Source organism: Terrapene carolina, unplaced genomic scaffold (genome assembly GCF_002925995.2).
Source record: "Terrapene carolina triunguis isolate 2854851 unplaced genomic scaffold, T_m_triunguis-2.0 Scaffold211, whole genome shotgun sequence".
NCBI lineage: Eukaryota > Metazoa > Chordata > Testudines > Emydidae > Terrapene > Terrapene triunguis.
Window position 1 is genome coordinate 27,559,269 of NW_020664562.1, and position 18,386 is coordinate 27,577,654.

At 40.1% G+C, this 18,386-nt stretch overlaps 1 protein-coding gene across 1 annotated transcript in view; it reads left to right on the top strand.

Moving 5' to 3' along the window:
• The window catches only part of LOC112107727 (vitellogenin-2-like), a 27,853-nt gene extending 9,467 nt beyond the window's left edge, over positions 1–18,386 (top strand). The window contains exons 16-34 of the mRNA XM_029912384.1: positions 53–172; positions 256–445; positions 2,304–2,397; positions 2,533–2,718; positions 3,523–3,667; positions 3,791–4,019; positions 4,107–4,282; positions 4,650–4,872; positions 5,593–5,699; positions 9,295–9,507; positions 9,608–9,750; positions 10,364–10,502; positions 11,060–11,195; positions 11,794–11,980; positions 12,869–12,963; positions 14,142–14,239; positions 15,186–15,345; positions 16,885–17,046; positions 18,061–18,386. Coding sequence (XP_029768244.1) covers positions 53–172; positions 256–445; positions 2,304–2,397; positions 2,533–2,718; positions 3,523–3,667; positions 3,791–4,019; positions 4,107–4,282; positions 4,650–4,872; positions 5,593–5,699; positions 9,295–9,507; positions 9,608–9,750; positions 10,364–10,502; positions 11,060–11,195; positions 11,794–11,980; positions 12,869–12,963; positions 14,142–14,239; positions 15,186–15,345; positions 16,885–17,046; positions 18,061–18,179 — 2,922 coding nt within the window. The 3' untranslated portion in view covers positions 18,180–18,386. The remainder of the gene's footprint in view (positions 1–52; positions 173–255; positions 446–2,303; positions 2,398–2,532; positions 2,719–3,522; positions 3,668–3,790; positions 4,020–4,106; positions 4,283–4,649; positions 4,873–5,592; positions 5,700–9,294; positions 9,508–9,607; positions 9,751–10,363; positions 10,503–11,059; positions 11,196–11,793; positions 11,981–12,868; positions 12,964–14,141; positions 14,240–15,185; positions 15,346–16,884; positions 17,047–18,060) is intronic.

Genomic DNA, 18,386 nt, shown 5'->3' on the forward strand with positions numbered 1-18,386 from the left:
TTTGTTTGTTTGTTTGTTTGTTTGTTTGTTTGTTTGTTTGTTTGTTTCCTAGCTGCTGGGATGGAGGGAGTTGCCTTCAGAAAACCCTGTGTTATCAGCTTACTTCAAACTATTAGGCCAAGAGCTGACCTTTGCTGACATCAACAAGGATCTCATTCAGCAGGCTATGAAGGTACGCACTCCCCCTAATTTTGTCTGAAGTGTTTGGCAGCTTTATCTCCTCGTCTAACCTGCTGTATCTCTGTTACATTGTAGCTTGTGACTGGACCAGCAGACAGACACACATGGCTGAAGAGAGTGATCCATCAAATCCAAAATGGCATTGCAGGACGATGGGTTCAGCCATTATATTCAGGAGAATTTCGGCACATCGTCCCTATCACTGTTGGTTGGCCATTGGAATACAGTTTATATACTACTGCTCTGGCACATGCAACGGCCCGTGGTGAGCTTGAGAACATAAGATTAGCTATATTGGATCAAACCATGGGATGGGAGACAAATTAGGAGGCAGTGGAGTGAAAAGTTATGAGAACAGAAAGGTAGGAGGGACTAATTTATGTAGAGCCTTGAAAGCCAGGACAGAAAGGGAGGAAGGAGAGCTAGTGAAAATATTTACAGATGGTTGGGACATAGTTGCAGCAGCAGGCAAGGTAGATGATTTTTGCTGCAGTGTTTTGGATGGACAGAAAAGGGAGAGGGTGAGGTAAGAATCTGAAAAACCAAAGAGAAGAAGGTGACAGTACGCAAGGTCAGAAATAACCAAAACCTGGACAAGAGATTTTGCTATAGGAATGGGGAGGAATGGGTGGATTCTGAAGGTGGTGCATAAAAACACGCAGCAGATTTAGTACCAACGTGGAGAGAGAGGAACTGAAGATGGCTCAGTAGTCACTGCGTGGAATTGCCAGTAATGATAGGGACGGGAGCCGGAGTAGAGGGCTTGCAAGGGGACACGAGCAGTTCCATTTTAGACATGTTGGTTTTAACGGGTGGTGGGATATTTAGTGATCATAAGATTATGCAGAAGAGTTTTAAATTAGACAGTATTATTTGACTCTCTCTTTCACTGCAGCAGTGAATCTCACAAACTGACTACACTGTGGGTGAAGAGACATTTTCCTTTGCTTTAAACTTGCCTGTCATTAACTGAATTGAGTGGTCCTTTTTGTCCTGTATGATGGTAATGTGTCAAAGAGAGGGACCTTACCTTTGAGTAACAGTAAATTTAAATACCTCTTTACTGTCCCCTCTAATTCTTTTCTTTTCGAGGCCTAATTTTTGCAGCCGCTCACTGTATGTAGGTCTTATGATATCATTTGCTATCTTTGTTGCCCATCTCTGGATATTTTTAGTCTCTCTTAAAACGAGCAGGCTAAAGCTGAACACCTGCCTCCAAAGGAGAGCATATACCATTGTTCAATATCATATCATTAACTTTTGCAATAACTTCTATCCCCAAATATCGCATTCGCTGCCCACTGGCCCAGTTTCTTCACTGAGGTATCCAACTGGGCTCCTTTATTTCTTTCCTTTAATGAATTTTGGAAGTTAAGGGCTGATCAGCATATGTAAGCATTTTAGATGATGTTTGATTCTTATCCCACTTAACTGGTTACTCCATTGACTTGAGTGGAGTTGTTTCTGATTTACAGTGGTATAACTGAGAGCAGAATCAGGACCTATATTTATCAGTGTTCATCATCTTCCATTTATCCAATCTGAATATCATCTACCATCCTGCCATCAAATTCACCAACACATATAAGTCTTCCTGGATTTTCTTGGAATCTTTTATGATTTCTACACATAGAAACAACTTAGTGACATCAGTACAAGTCACCAGCTTGCTCACCACTTCCCCTGCAAATCATTAATAAATATAATAAATTAACTAGCCCAGGGCCACCCAGAGGATTCAGGGGGCCTGGGGCAAAGCAATTTTGGGGGCCCCTTCCATAAAAAAAGTTGCAATATTATAGAATACTATATTCTTGTGGGGGCCCCTGTGGGGCCCGGGGCAAATTGCCCCACTTGCCCCCCCCCGGGCAGCCCTGAACTAGCCTTAGTTCTAGTATGTACCCTTCATGTTCCTGACTGCTAATGTCTCTCTACTCTGAGGAGTAGTTGTTCACTACATCTCTGAGTTTCTTATTGATTATCCAGTTTTTAATTCAGGACAAGACTTTGCTTTTATCACCCTGGCTTTTATTTTCATTAATAATCTGTTATGAGAACCTTTTATCTTTACTCATTTATTTTTACTTTTACCATCTTTTACTTTTTTTCTCGGTCTCTTGTAGTTGATGTAAAGCTGTCCCCTCCTATATCTGGTGATTTTAGACCTTCACAGTTGTATGAATCCAACTTGCAACTTCGTGCTGACATCAGCCCAAGGTAAGGAAAGTGTTCTCATTTTTATCTTTCTGAGATTTACAGAGACTTCTATAGAAAAGGAGTTCTACCTCTTAAAGAGCAGTGGCTAGATACAGTGTCTGTTTGCTTATCTGTGGCAATTTCACTCTCTTTCAGTATCTACTTTAACACAGTGGCAATGATGGGAATCAACACAGAATACTTTCAGTCTTCTATTGAAATTCACTCCAAACTCCGTGTACAAGCTCCATTGAAATTTGATGCCAAGATAGACATGAAGGAAAAAAGTTTTAAGTTTGGAACAACCCCATGCCAACAGGAGACTGAGATAGCGATGGGAAGGTAGAGTTGTTAAATTTCTGTCATTTAAAATATTTTTTGTGTGCAATCTATTGGTTTGTGAAACCTTCCAACACAATAAGCAGTATAATCATTTCACATGATCAAGGATACATGTGACTCATAGTTACATTGCACCACTTTTGTGCAATGTAATTCATGATTTCTTTTGTTTGGGTTTTAGGTTTTTTTTGTAATATGGGATAAAATTTTCAAAAAGTACCTAAATCACTTTGAAACTTAATTCCCACTTTCAAAAGTGACTTAGGGCTTGGCTGTATGAATACTTAGTTCATGGCACGCTAGGGTGTAAATCTACCTTGCACTAGTCTGCTGCACACTAACTGTCTGTGCGGTCTCTGCTGCTGTGCACGAAAAGATCTTTAGTGCACTTTAATCTACTCCCATTTCAAAGGGTGGGTAGATCAAAGTGCACTAAGGAACTTTCAGTGCCCAGCAGCAGGGTCCACACAGACCCATAGCACACAGCAGGCTCGTGAGAGGCAGTGTACACCCCTGCTTGTTCGTATAGGCAAGCCCTTAGGCACTCAGGAACCTAAGTCAAATGGGTTTTGAAAATGTTACCCATTGTCTTGTACCAACCTGCAGTTCATCTAGAACCAAATGATTTCTAAGTCATGTTATTAGGCTGCAAAAATGCATTTATAAATATTTATTTGGCTCTTACAGTTCAGTGTTCAAAACTGTATGACTCTTAAAATAGAGACATTAATAGAGATGTGATTAAATCCATCCAACAGCCCTTTGGAGCTACTTATAAATAATATTTCATGCATAATCCCACAGGCATAAGGCTTTTGCTGTATCAAGAAATATAGGGGAACCAGGCACAGTGAAGAAGATTCCAGTACTCCCAGAAGGTACTGGATCAAATATTCTGAAGGAGCATTTCAAATCATCTGAAAGAACTTCGAGAGAAGGTGCCGTGACGGTAACTACCTCTTCTATGTTTGTATATTAATATTTATTTTCTCTGTACTATATGCATGGTGATATTTGTACTTCTTGTCTGTGAAATGCTACCAGTGTACTAATGTGTTCATGTTTAATGCAGCAAAGAGAGGCTTCTGACATCCTACCTAAGAAATATTCCTATGGTCCTGAGCAGGAACTTCACCACAGTGCAGAAGGAAAAACATATACTCAAGCCATTTGTGTCAAAGTGACTCGTTTTGGTTGTCAGGCCTGTTTTTACAGGAGATCACGAGATGCCTCTGTTTTAAAAAATACATATTTTCACCGATTAATTGGAGAACATGAAGCTAAAATAGTTTTGAAACCAGGTATAGTATTGAATACAAGATTTTCTGTTTATCCATGTCAGTACAGCTGAAGCAGTATATCTCCTAATGGATGTATCTGGTGTGTAGCCCCTACAGATGCAGCTATAGACAAAATACAGCTGGAGATTCAGGCAGGATCTAGAGCAGCTTTCAAAATAATCCAAGTGGTAACCCTAGAGTCCGAGGAAGAAGATGATTCATCTCCAGATGACGTGGTTCAAATGAAACTGAAGAAGATCCTAGGAATTGAAAATGTGTTTAAGGTAATTGACTTTGAGATGTTGAGGGTGTATGGGGCAGGAACCCTCTTTAAACAAATAAAAAGCAACGATTTTAAAATACATTATGGAATATCTGCATGGAAAATGGAGAATAAAGTTAGTAAGAAGGGTACAATTTCAAATGAAAGGCGTGTGTGTAAGTCAACATCAAAGGCTTGAGTGGAACTTGGGTGGTGCATAGACCTGATGTTGGCCCTCTGCACATGGATGAATTTCAGCCTAAATAAGTGGGCACGGTTATTTTTTCACCCCATCTTATTTAATAATCATAGCAATAAGATAAAATAGTAACAATTATTTCTTTTGATGTATCTAATCACCAGCATCGTTCTTTGAAATGCTGTTGCAGGTTGCAAATAGAACTCAGCGGTACAAGAAAGGAAAGACCCAGATGACAGAGTTCCGGGTAGAGCCCAATGCTAAATATCCATCTAGTTCATCTTCTTCATCCGCCGACACTTCCTCCTCTTCTTCTTCCTCCTCTTCTTCCTCCCCTTCTGGTAAGAAGGTCAAAAATCAAGATCCGAAAGACGAAACATTACAACCTAGAAACAGAGATGAGAGCAGCAGCAGTAGTAGCAGCAAAAGCAGCAGCAGCAGCAGCGGTGACAGCAGTGACAGCAGCAGCAGCAGCCGTAGCAGCAGCAGCAGCGACAGTGGCAGCAGCAGCAGCGACAGTGGTAGCAGTGACAGCACCAGCAGCAGCAGCAGCAGCAATAAAGCACCTCGACCTGGAAGCAGGCATCAACTCGTCAGAGAGCCGAACAGCAGCAGCAGTAGCAGCAGTAGCGATAGCGATAGCGAGTATTCCAAAACACAGGTAACGTATGTGTGTCACTAGACTGCATGGTGGTGATGATGATGATAAAGTCAGCGTGAGTTACATTTCGGATAGCAGGTGGCTTTGTGTTGTATATCAGGAAATTATGAATTGATACTACAGAATACACTGGTCCAATATTGTGAAAACTGCACTGAGAACCCCACTTCCACCAGGCAACCACCTGTCTCAGGTGACCCCTGTACAGTATCTTCAGGGTTTCCACTGCTTTGTCTGAGATATTGTTACAGGCCACCAGAACTAGGCGACCAATTTTTGTTGGTTTATTGGTCTCTCTCTCAATGGGTTTTGCTGTTGCATGTTTTAGTCTTAATTCTCTGGTGGAATTTCCAGGGGCTGCTAATTTAGGAGCATTAATTTTTCTATTTAAACATTTCAAGATTTATACTGTTGTTTTTTAGTCTGAAATCCTTACTTACTTCCAGTGCTGCACATTTCAATGCAATTACAGAAAGCAGGTTCTTCTATGTAAGGCTCTTCAACTTTCTACTTTTATCATTTTCAAAGAGAACTCCAGAGATCTATCAGTATCGCTTCAAGTCAGCACATACACAGGAGGTAAGTTTTCTTCACTCATTGCATCTGACTTGACATGGGTAGAATAAAATCCTGAAAGAACACACATGGGAATTACTACCTTTGTGAAGGAAAATAATTGGTATTACAGTCTTTATAATAGCAAAAACAACAAGGAGTCCTTGTGGCACCTTAGAGACTAACAAATTTATTTGGGCATAAGCTTTCGTGGGCTAAAACCCACTTCATCAGGTGGGCTAAAAACACTTCATTAATTTTAGCCCACGAAAGCTTATGCCCAAATAAATTTGTTAGTCTCTAAGGTGCCACAAGGACTCCTCGTTGTTTTTGCTGATACAGACTAACACGGCTACCACTCTGAAACCAGTCTTTATAATGTTTACAGTTTCTAAATATGTCCCAGTGTTTTGTAGAAATATAAGAAGCCAAGGCTCTGGGATTCAGTGAGGGGAAGGGTCCCAGAGCCCAAGTTCTAGCTGGAGCCCGAACATCTACACCACAGTTAAACAGCTGTGTAGCCCCAGCCCCCGGGCTTGAGGCAGCTGATCTGGGCCAGCCGTGGGTGCTTAATTGCAGTGTAGACCTACCTTAACTCTCATTTTAGGTGCCTAAGTGCAACATTTAGTGCCACTGAAATCCCCAAACCCCCACACTCAGCTGCTGCCTTGCCCTGTAGGTGCCTGAATTTCCACCAGTGGGCATGCACAAACCTGCCTAAATCCGACATTGCTGAGATGTTCGGTGTCCTAGCTCACACCCAGCAAGATTCTCAAACTAGGCAGCCCCTCATCTATCTCCCCAGCAGGGCCTGATAAGTGTGCTCTGCATACCTCTCCCATCAAAGGCAGCCGGGGTGACCACATGTGGGAAAAGGAGCAAGAGTGTGTCCATCCCCCATAAGACCCAATAGCCAGGGCACTGCTAGGATGTGGGAGACCTATTTCAAATCCCCCCCTCTGCCTGATTTGGAGCAGAAACTTGAACCTAAGTCTCCCAACTCCCAGGAGCATGTCCTGACCGCCAGGATGTTCGGTATTCTGGGTGGATGGTGGCTACGGCACTCTTGGGTATGTGGGAGATACACGCCAAAGTCACTGCTTCCAAATGTTCATTTAATTATTTAGACAAAGTGGAACAGCTCTGACAGGAGAGATTGAGAGAGCCCAGCCCTGGAATACCCTGTAGCCTGTGGGTCAGGGTACTCAGCTGGGATGTAGGAGACACAAATTCAAATCTCTGCCCCAAATTGGGCAGAGCAGGAATTTGAAAACAGCCCCAGCTCCAGGGCTATTGGCTATAATGCAGCCTTTCTCTCTCTTGTTTTTTGTAAGGAGCAGAGCTGGCTTAGGTGCCTAACTCCAGGTGAGGGTTAATGGCTGTGAATCCAAGGTGAAGTTAGGCACTTACCTATCTTTGAGAGGTGGGGATTCGAACATGCCCCTCTCCCTGGCATTTCCTATTGCTACTTTAGGTGGCTCCCCACTCAGCTGGCTGGTGTTTGTGAATCTCTTTCTGAGGCACCTAATTCTCCCCATGCCTTGTAGAGGAGCATGCATACCTAACTCGGGCCTAAGGATTCCACTAGGTGACAGAGTGCATAAAAATTAGGTGTTGCAACACTCACTGGCACCACCACGCCTAAGTCCCTTCATGAGTTTAGCTCAAAATCCCTGCCATGAGGAACTTAAATAATTTGACAGGCTCTGATAACTTGACATCTTGGGCTAACTTCTCTTCTGATATGAACTAGCGTAGCCTCATTGACAAACACGGTATCAGTGAAGGATGCTTGTTAAGGGCCTGATCCAAAGAGGAGTCAATAGCAACAATTTCCATTGCAATCAGTGTTTCATGGAAAGTAAAGCGACCAGTAGGAAAGTAAGATGAAAAGTGGTGGTTCATCCGTTCATGGGATCAGGCCCTACATTCCTAAAGAGCAATGGACTGAGTCAGTGCTACTCTTTTATATCAAACCAAAGCTTAGCTGTGTTGCAGTGATTTTGGTATTATTTTATACGCAGCCATAGGAAGAGCTTGTAAAGCACAAGTGCTATTTGAATGCACTGTTCCTGTGTAAATAGTCTCAAATAGAGAGCAAAAGTGAACCTGACTTATGGCTTGATCCTGACAAGCCTTATCCATACAAGTAATTCTTACTCATGCAAGTAACCCAATGGGTCTGCTCAGATACATAAGAACTACTTGGGTAAGAAGATCTATGGGTGAGCAACAATTTGTAGGGTTAGACCCAAAGATATTAAAAAGGAATACGATTAAAGGTTATTGACAATAATCTGGTAATTAGAATATGCTTTAGCAGAACATTGTAAATGAATATTCTACATTGTCGTTTCAAACATCTTCCTATGAACTAACTTAAATTGCTCTACTAAGGATGTTTTTTTTTTTATTGTTGCAGTATCCCAAAAAGGAAGTCCCAGGCAGCAGCAGCGCCACCACCAGCAGCAGCTCCTCCTCCTCTTCCTCCTCCTCCAGCTCTAGTTCTAGTTCCAGTAGCAGCGAAGACACCAACAGAGCAGGTTCCCGGGTCAGTTTCTTAGTCTTCAAGAAATGCAGTATGCAGTGTGTTAGCATGGACTTGCAATTATTGTCCAGCTAATGGGTAAAGAAAAGTAGCTGCCATATTAAATCACATGGAGCCAGACTGTGCTGACTCTTGTTTACAAGCACAGGAGAAACATGTCTGTGCAAGAAACTTTCCCTCCCTCTCCCATGTTACACAACTGTGCCACCAACAGGAGCAGGCCACATGCTTCCAACACTCTGTGAAACACAGGACTGCTTGCTCCTATTTCACCTGGAGAGCAGGACCAATCATGGAGCAGGACCCTATTGTGCTAGGTACTGTACAAACGCAGAACAAAAAGGTGGTCTCTACCCCAAGGAGCATACAGTATAAGACAAGAGATGACAGGTGATATAGACAGACAGGCAGGGTGGTACAAAGAAACAGCTTGTCTCCAAAGCTTAGTGCTGAGTATTAACAACAAACAGTATACCTAAAACATGCTGATTTAATGTATTCCGGTATTATTACGTGAATAGCGTAGCTGAAGTCGAAGTATCTTAGATTGATTTACCTTGGGTCCTCATGGGGCGGGATCGACGGCCGCGGCTCCCCCGTCGACTCCGCTCACTCCGGTGGTGTTCCGGAGTCGACGGGGAGCGCGTTCGGGGATCGATATATCGCATCTTAACGAGACGTGATATATCGATCCCTGATAAATCGATCGCTACCCGCCGATACGGCGGGAAGTCTGGACGTACCCTTAGACACTTCTTTTTATTTCCAGAAAAATGCAATTGTGCTGATTATTTGGGCTAATCCCACAGCTTTTACTCAATGTTCACTTTGTGAAAACACCCATTGATACCAACTGGAGTTGTGGCTGAATAAGCATTGCAAGTTTTGGCCCATTACATTTTTATTTATTGTATATTATATGATTTTATATCTGTAATGTGTCAAATTACATGCATTTGTCAACTTCTTACTTTCTATTTATATTATTTGTACCGTAAATAAAAGCTAACATAATATAGTAATTCTGTTGTAATATTGTTCTGAGGCATTTTTTTCCTCACTTGCCTTTAGTCTAAATTTTTGGGAGACAGTAAAGCACCAGATCTGGCTGTTATTCTTCGTGCTCTTCGAAATGACAGAAAGCTGGCAGGCTTCCAGTTCGTGCTATATACAGATTTATACTCCACCAGACCCAGGATACAAGTGTTTGTGTCAAACATCACAGGATCAAGCAGATGGAAAATCTGTGCTGATGCTTCAATCATTAATGCTCACAAGGCAACGGTAAGACTCAGAAATAACACCGCACCATTCTACCCACAATACAGCGATCTCAAGTATGTTTTACTTTTTAAAAAATGGAATGTTTTTGTCTCCATTATAGGGTTATCTGAAATGGGGCCAGGATTGCCAGGACTACAGGATTTCTTCAGAGTTTGTAACTGGCCGGTTTGCTGATCACCCAGCCATTCAAGTGAAACTGGAGTGGCCTAAAGTTCCTTCAAGAGTCAAATCAGTTGCCAGCTGGTGAGGTTTTGCCCTTTCATTTCAGCAATTTATTTTATGGTGTCCAGTCAAGCTGGGAAAATCCATATTCAGCAATGAGCTTCCAGTGATTGACTGATTGACTGTCTCTTTATTTTCTCATTTCTGATTTGTTTGAGTTTGGAAACTCATCAAATGACCCCTAAGGAGTATAAGATAACCATCTACTGTACAAACCTACCATACTGTACAAGTGGAAGGTAATCCTTCTATACCAGGCAGAAGTTACTGAAAAGTTAGGGCCAGATACTCTATGTCACGAAGCTCTTGTTCAGTAAAGCAGGGAGTGAGGTTGGGGCCTGCCAGGGAGACCATTATGGCTCACTGTTTCTCAAAGTGGACCTGTGTTGCCCTGGGGACTGCTCTAATTTATGCCAGTTGCTGTGTATGCTGGCTCTGTGCCACATAAGAGCTCCTCCACACCAGAGGACTTTTCAGCTGTCTTCATCATCTGCTCTCAGCCACAACAAAGGGGCTGGTCCTTAATATCTCCTCTAACTTATGGTCAGATAGACAATGCCTCAGATATCCAGTACTTGAGTGCCTGAGGGACCTGAGTAAACTTTACCGTTAAATCATGTTTTTCTTTTTCAAGGTTTTACACTTTCATCCCAGGAGCTGCCTATATACTAGGCTACTCTGAAATACAGCAAAAAAATCCTTCTCAACAGGCCAAGTTGATTGTGGCTCTAACTTCTCCAAGGACTTGTGATTTTGTCGCCAAACTGCCTGAGGTAAATATACAGCATAATCATGCCATCACATATTTCACCCGACAGAATACTTCGATATTTTTTTTTATTAGAGCATTCCAAAAAAGTATTTGAAAACATTAGTTCTGATTAAAACCATGATATTGATTCACTGTTGTCTATGGTACTTTTACTTTCTTTCCAAGGACATTCATGTGGTGATATTTGTTCAGAGAAAGTGCCATGAATACTTATGTTAATCTGTGTTTGTCCAGCCATCTTGGAAACTCTTTTTGAGTTTGGAAGTTATCCACTCAGAAAGCAGAAACAATACCATATGATTTAGGTGACCAATCACATAGCAGGCGTGAATACTGGCAATAGTAATGGTGAAGAGTTCACGAGAAGTGAATATGTTGAATTATGTTCACATAAACTATTTGTCAAATAATTTAAAAAAAACAATATTTTTGTAAAAATCTAAGTCCTCCCGCAGATAATTCACAAACAGGAAAAGAGGCTGAAATCAACAGATAAATTATTTGCTGTGAATAGCTTGCTGAACTCTATTTTAAATCTGTTTTCTGATTCCTTTTCAGCTGACCATTTATAACAGAGCCGTCTGGCTTCCGTTATCATTGCCTGTAGGGCCATCTCTACCAGCCTCAGCACTGCAGCCCCCGATCTGGAATTTCTTTTCTGAAGCACCATCCGCAGTCCTGGAGCATCTTAAAGGTCAGCAGTTCACTCTCTTCAGAGACACAAGCTCTACAGGCTCTATCATTATTTTAGCATTGTCTGATAATACATGGAATTGTTTTTCTCTTATTAAGAAATAAATAGCTCTCTAGTGATTTTTTTCATTATGATAATGTTAAATCATTTCCAACTGTAGAGAACATAATGTATGGTGCACAGAAGCCCCAAAGTATTTATTTCCACATTGGAAATCAGAATATTAAACTTTCCAAAGAACTCCACATTGGTGCACGTACTGCTGTTGTTTCACATCCAGTCTGTCTGCAAGAGTCAAGATAAATTTACACAGGAATCCATGAATTCACTTTAATCATTTGTTCTGGAAAATCTGAACGGATACATTTTGAATTGTCAGAAAACTCATTTGTTGCTAAAATGTGAGGAATATATATTTCATGCCTTGCTTAGAGATTATGGGCGCTGAGTAGCCTAAATCCCAGGTAATCTTAGAGAAAAAATATCATCTGTTGTCTCACTGAAATGGAGAGCCAAAATAAAATATTATGTTTAAATATATATCTCTTATGAAAAGGAAAGTATTCACTTGTTTCTATGGCATGTTTTCTTTTACCAGCTCGTTGCTCAGTTTCCCAAGACAAGATCACAACCTTCAATGAGGTACAGTTTAACTACTCACTGCCCACAAACTGCTACCACATCTTGGCCCAGGATTGTAGCCCAGAACTGAAGTTCCTGGTAATGATGAAGAATGCGGAAGAATCTGCTGACCTTAAAGCAATTAATATCAAGCTTGGCAGTCAGTAAGTAATTCTAAAACTCTTTACAATAATCCAGTCCTGAAGTGACAAAAGCACCTCGAATAAAACACTCTTAGCTTCTGCTGCAAACTTGATGTACGAGATTGCAAACTTCACTAAAAAAAGACGGGCACTCCCCACTACATTTTCCTCGGAAGGAGCAGATGTTACCTCTGCCACATACTCTGCAACTCATCAACCCCACATCCATTTTATCTGGACTGTGATTTGGCCAGTTTGTTTCCATCCAACTCCTTTTCTGGCCTGACACTGGAAATGCAAAGGTATCACACCATCCAGATGTAACGCAGAAGAGACTTCTGTCTAAGGCCTGCTCTACACTAGGGGGTGGGGGATCAATCTAAGTTACGGAACTTCAGCTACATGAATAACGTAGCTGAAGTCGACATACTTAGATCTACTTACCGTGGTGTCTTCACTGCGGTAAATTGATGGCTGACGCTCCCCCGTTGCCTGCGCCTCTCGCCCTGATGGAGTACCGGAGTCGACGGCAGAGCGCTCAGCGGTCGATTTATCGCGTCTAGACTAGACTAGACCCCCGTTGGATTGATGGCTGCCCGTTGATCCAGCGGGTAATGTAGACAAGCCCTAAGCGTTACATTGGTGATATTGCACCCAGAGTTGTGTCAGTGTTTCCCTTTATAACCTCATGTGCATCTTGAATAAGATGGATGGCAAAACAGAACATGATGTTACCCCACACAAAAGGTGGGATGGGCATCTGTGATGTGCATTTATGATAACTATGATGTTGAAACAAGATAATGCTAAAATCAGGGATATTTAGTGAAAGAGGTTGTAGTCTGGACATGGTGTGTTCATGAACATGATCAACGTAGAATATAAATTCATTTTTTCCTCTTTTCAAAGTGAAATTGACATGTATCCGGCAAATGGACTTCTTAACCTCATGGTCAATGGTGTTGAAACCCCAGTGGAGAATATCACATATACTTCTGACTTTGGTAGGTGTCCATTTAGCCCTTTCTCATAGGTTGTATCAGGAGAGAGAGAAATATACTCCAGTAAAGGTATTTTAATCATTTTGGCAGTGTTATTGCTTGAAACAAACATTTTTACCTTTGTACTTAGGGCTAAAGAGTAATATTTACTCTTTACAAATTGTGCATTTATTTACATATTTGCAGATCAGCATTTATAAAGACAGACTAGAATTGGGAACTTTTGAAAAGTTAAGCAAGAGACAGTTGAGGTTAATTGACCCACCGCTCCCTTTCTAAAATATGTAGGCATTTAGGATTCTGACTCGCAGAAGTTCTGAACTGGAGGAAGGGTATTATTTTATCCCAAATGTTTTGATCACATATATGATGAAACTTTTCCAAATATAGCTTTTCTTATAATTGCCATATCTATATGTTGGGACTTTTTTGCCAACTTGACTTATATGTGACATTTGGGGATTTTATATCAATAGAAAAAATCAAGAGAAATATTTATAAAAACAGAACACTAACAAAAATTATGGAGAACTGTAGGGATAAAGTCAGCCACTAGGCAGAACCTATTCTGTTCTCTCAATGCATACACATTTTGTTCTATGAATAGACACATTGAAACTTTGTTTACAATCAAGAGAGCTGGATACAGTACAGTTGTACCCAACTTGGTTATAATAACACAGTTAAAAGCTGTAGGACATAGATGGGGCCAAACATCTCCAAAACTGGATTAACATTTTGGGAGTCCAGGGTTTTATCCCATTATCATTTACTTGGTTACAGGTAACTGCTATAAATGGATCAGGTGACTACCAAGTTGCAGTCAAGTCTCCTGACTCCATTAGAGTGTAGACAGGGCCTTAATATCTACAAAAATGTGATACTAAGTATTAGCGGACTCCATTATTGTTCCCTGAAATAAATAGGAACCTGTTAATATTTACAAAGGAAAATTAATACAAAAGTGATTGTTAAGGCCATAGAGTTAAAATTATGTTTCCCTAGTTCCTGCCAACAACTACATTCCATATTTGCAAATTTTAAGGAAAGTAATTAGTTAATATACAGTGTGTTTTGGTTCTTCAACAACAACAAAATACCTGAAGAAAAACAAGGCTTTGATTATATTTTTACAGAATTATTATAAAGATTATAAAAGATCATTTGTATTTTTATTACAGATGCTTCTCTGATGATCAGCAATGAGAAGAAAGGTCTATCACTTGTGGCTCCTGACTATGGCATTGATAAACTATATTTTGATGGACGTACATTCAAGGTATTTTTCTCTCCTCTGCAAGTGTTTTCATTTGCATAAACTTCCCAGAAAATCCACAAAATGCCGTATTTACACAAGGGAATCTCTGCTAATCAGATCACAAGATTATTTTACTCCATTTAGTGATAAAGCCCCAATTCCGCATTCAGACTCCAGTATCCATACTGATTCCTATTCATTGAAGTAGATGAAACTTTGCATGAGTGCAAGGGTCTGCATTAGCAAAGCCAACTTTAAGATCAGGGTAAAAGAGTTTACAGAATAACAGCCTCCAGCCAGTCATCATAATATTCGTCTCTTACACAGCTCCTCTCCTCTGAGGATCTCAAAATGTTTCACAGACATAGAGGAATTAAGCCTCAGAACATGCTGGTGTGTTAGATAAACTAAAACATGGGGTGGTGAAGTGACTTGCCCAGAACACACATTGAGTCAGTGACATAGTTGCAAAGAGAACTCAGGAATTCTGAATCCCTGTCCCCTGTACTTCTCATTATATAACTCTTCAACTAGTCAAAACTCTGATTTTTTAAAAAACTCTAATAGAAGAATGCTCTGCTAGGAATGTAGAAGATCAATAAATGCTATGTATAGCAAGTGCTAATTGAGCTATTAAAAACATACATCAAACAAAATGTTTACATCTTCAGCATCAATCATTTAATAGATTAGACATGGACACATGGATTTTCAAAAGGACCTAATGGAGCTAAGCACTCAAATAACTCTCACTCAGGCCCCTTTGAAAATCTCAGCCAGAGTGATTGTTACGGAAAGCACAGAATCAAATCTTGTTCTTTAAAAACAAATATCTTGGCTTTGCCTTAACTTTTATTTTCCTCTGCAATTATGTTACCTCAGGAGACCATTCTGTAACAAAATTCTGCTTCATTGACATTATCCTTAAATATTAACTTGAATTAACTTTTACTTTGTTTTCACAAAGGTTCAAGTTGCTTTCTGGATGGCGGGGAAAACATGTGGCATTTGTGGAAAATATGATGCTGAAAATAAACAGGAATTTCAGATGCCCAGTGGATATGTAGCTAAAAATGCAGTGAGCTTTGGGCAGTCTTGGATTCTGTCAGAAAAGCCTTGTGCTGGCGGTATGAAAACTTTACTATACATAATGTATGATTACTACAGCTAGTTAGAAAACTGAATTTCCATCCTGTGGGAAATTGACATTTTGAAAAAAAAATCTCAAATAAGTATGAAAAGTTGAAATCTTGAAATATTTCTCAGAACAGAAATTCCAATATAATTTGATTCAGAAACATCAAAAATACTTTATTGAAATGATTCATTTTGATAACGTTGAAACGTTATAAAATATTAACTCAGGTATATGAATATTAAATATAACATACATAATATTAAAATTAAAGTTTAAAAAACTTTAAAAAATTTAACGTTGAAATGAAACAATAAAGCCATAATGAAACCAATCAAGAGGAAATGAAAGAAGAGAGTAAAAACAAAATACTCCATTTCAATTTCAAATAGTTTCCAAAATTTTCCATTGAGAATTGCATCAAAATCAACACATTCCTGCAAAAAAACTTGTATTTCAATGAAATAGCATTGTTTGACAGAAAACTTTTCCATCAGATTTTTTTGACCAGCTCTCATTATTACTTTGAGTGATAATTTAAATTGTTGGATCAATGCAACTATTTTTGGTCTGATCCAACAAAGCACTTAAGCACATTCTTAACTTTAAACATGTGAGTACTCCCATGGATTTCACTGGCACTACTCATGTGCATAAGGTAAAGCGCATGCTTAAATGGTTTGGAGGTGGGATAGCTCAGTGGCTTGAGCATTGGCCTGCTAAACCCAGGGTTGTGAGTTCAATCCTTGAGGGGGCCATTTAGGGAACTGGGATAAAAATCTGTCTGGGGATTGGTCCTGCTTTGAGCAGGGGGTTAGACTGGAGGACCTCCTGAGGTCCCTTCCAGCCCTGATATTCTATGATTTGATGAATTGGGGCCCTTGTAGTTTATTCAGTTACATCAGTTTAAATTACAATGCCGTTCAGCATATATAGTGCCTACATTCAATGTGTGCATAGAGCGTAAAATTATACTCAGCAGTAAGTTGAGGTTCTTCTCATCCTCCTGTAACTGGCTGTAGCGATCACTGAAGATCAGATCTATCTGTTACTGACCAATGGGGATTGTTTCTTCGTCGCAATAACACCCAGCTCTACCATATATCCACAAATATATTTAATCAGAATGGCCATCTATTGATTATTTTTATTTCTGCACAGCTCCAGGTCCTTCTCCTGAAGATTGAGATCTATTCTCTGTTAAACTCAGGTCTCGCACTTACTCAGTGAACCAACTTACCCACATAATATTCATTAGGAAATACATTAGGTTAAATATCTCCATATTCATCTAGAGATAACTCAGGACTCCATCTGAAATAAGCATCCTATATCCCCATATATATCTAATTAAATAAAACAAAGGAAAATTATTAGACAGGGATATTGCTTTACATGTGATCCATATAGAATTTTGGATGGAGCCAATATTAGATATACACAAAATATCACTAGCAGATGGAGAAATTTGGGGAAAATCTAAAGCCATTTACACAAGGTTTTGAAATATCAATGATTATTTTATTTGCAGCCTGTAAATTGCAGCGCTCACTTGTGAAACTTGAGAAAACAATTCGGCTTGAGGGCGAAGACTCAAAATGCTACCCTGTTGAGCCTGTGCTGCGCTGCATGAAAGGATGTTCAGCAACTCAGACCACCCCAGTTTCTGTTGGCTTCCATTGTCTGCCAGCTGGTAAGTCAACAAAAAATCCTATTATAGGAGCTATCCAAATATTTACTAATTTAGGCCCTGATTAGCCAGGTGCTTAACTTTAAGCAGGTGAGTAATCTCTGTGATTTCAATAAGACTACTCACATGCATAAGCTTTGGCATGTGCTTAAGGACCTCACTGAATTGCAGTCTTAATCAATAACATTTGGTGTGTGACACTATCTTTAGTGGATGTAAAAATAAATATGTTGCCTGTCAGCATTTTATGACATTTTTCCTGGTAATGACTTTTTAAATCTGTAGCTAAATGAAGGTCCCATATTATCTATTGTTTATTTATCACTGTCTATGGGCCTGATCCTGCTTCCATTGAAATCATTGGAGTTTTGTCAATGGTTTTGGGGGGTAGAGCCAGATTCTAAGAGAGCAACTGAGATTTCACGAATATTGGTATCTACAATGCATTTTTCTTTGTTTTCAAAGTTTGACATTTAAAAAACAATAGATTCAAAATGAACTAGTATAAATGAGCATTATAATTGCTGTCTTTTAAATAATGATTAGTTTGTTGTGATGGCTGATTTTCAATCCAGTTAGTCAAATGAAATGTGCATGATAATTAGGAGAATCTAAGGGCAGGTCTACACTTACTTCCTGGTCTGGCCGTAAGCAATCGATCTTCTGGGATCGATTTATCGTGTCTTGTCTAGACGCGATAAATCGATCCCGGATCGATCCCGGAAGTGCTCGCCGTCGACGCCGGTACTCCAGCTCAGCGAGAGGCGTATGCGGCATCGACGGGGGAGCCTGCCTGCCGCGTCTGGACCCGCGGTAAGTTCGAATTAAGGTACTTCGAATTCAGCTACGTTATTAACGTAGCTGAATTTGCGTACCTTAGTTTGAAGTGGGGGGTTAGTGTGGACCAGGCCTAAGTCCAGTCAGTGTACTAATGAAGTCTGTATAACGAATCCCACGTATTGCAAATTGACTGTTCTTTTTTCTTCATTCTTATCCGTCATTTTTCTTCACTTCCAGATTCAGCTGCCAGCTTAGTTGAGGGACAGATGAAGCTTGACCAGAAGTCAGAGGATATACAGGACACAGTTGAAGCCCACACAGCATGTTCATGTGAGGAACTACAGTGCATTGCATGAGGCTACAGTTCAGCAGATTAGAAACTTGGAGCATTATTTTTATACTGTGATGCCAGAAAATTCCTCCCAGGCAATCACAGATATGTTAATTTAAGTGTTTAAAGTCCTACTGAATCTTCTTAGAGAAAACTGATCTTTCAAGGAAATGTTAAACTTTATCGCTGTAGAAACAATACTGACTATTCATACATATGTGATTTCCTAATA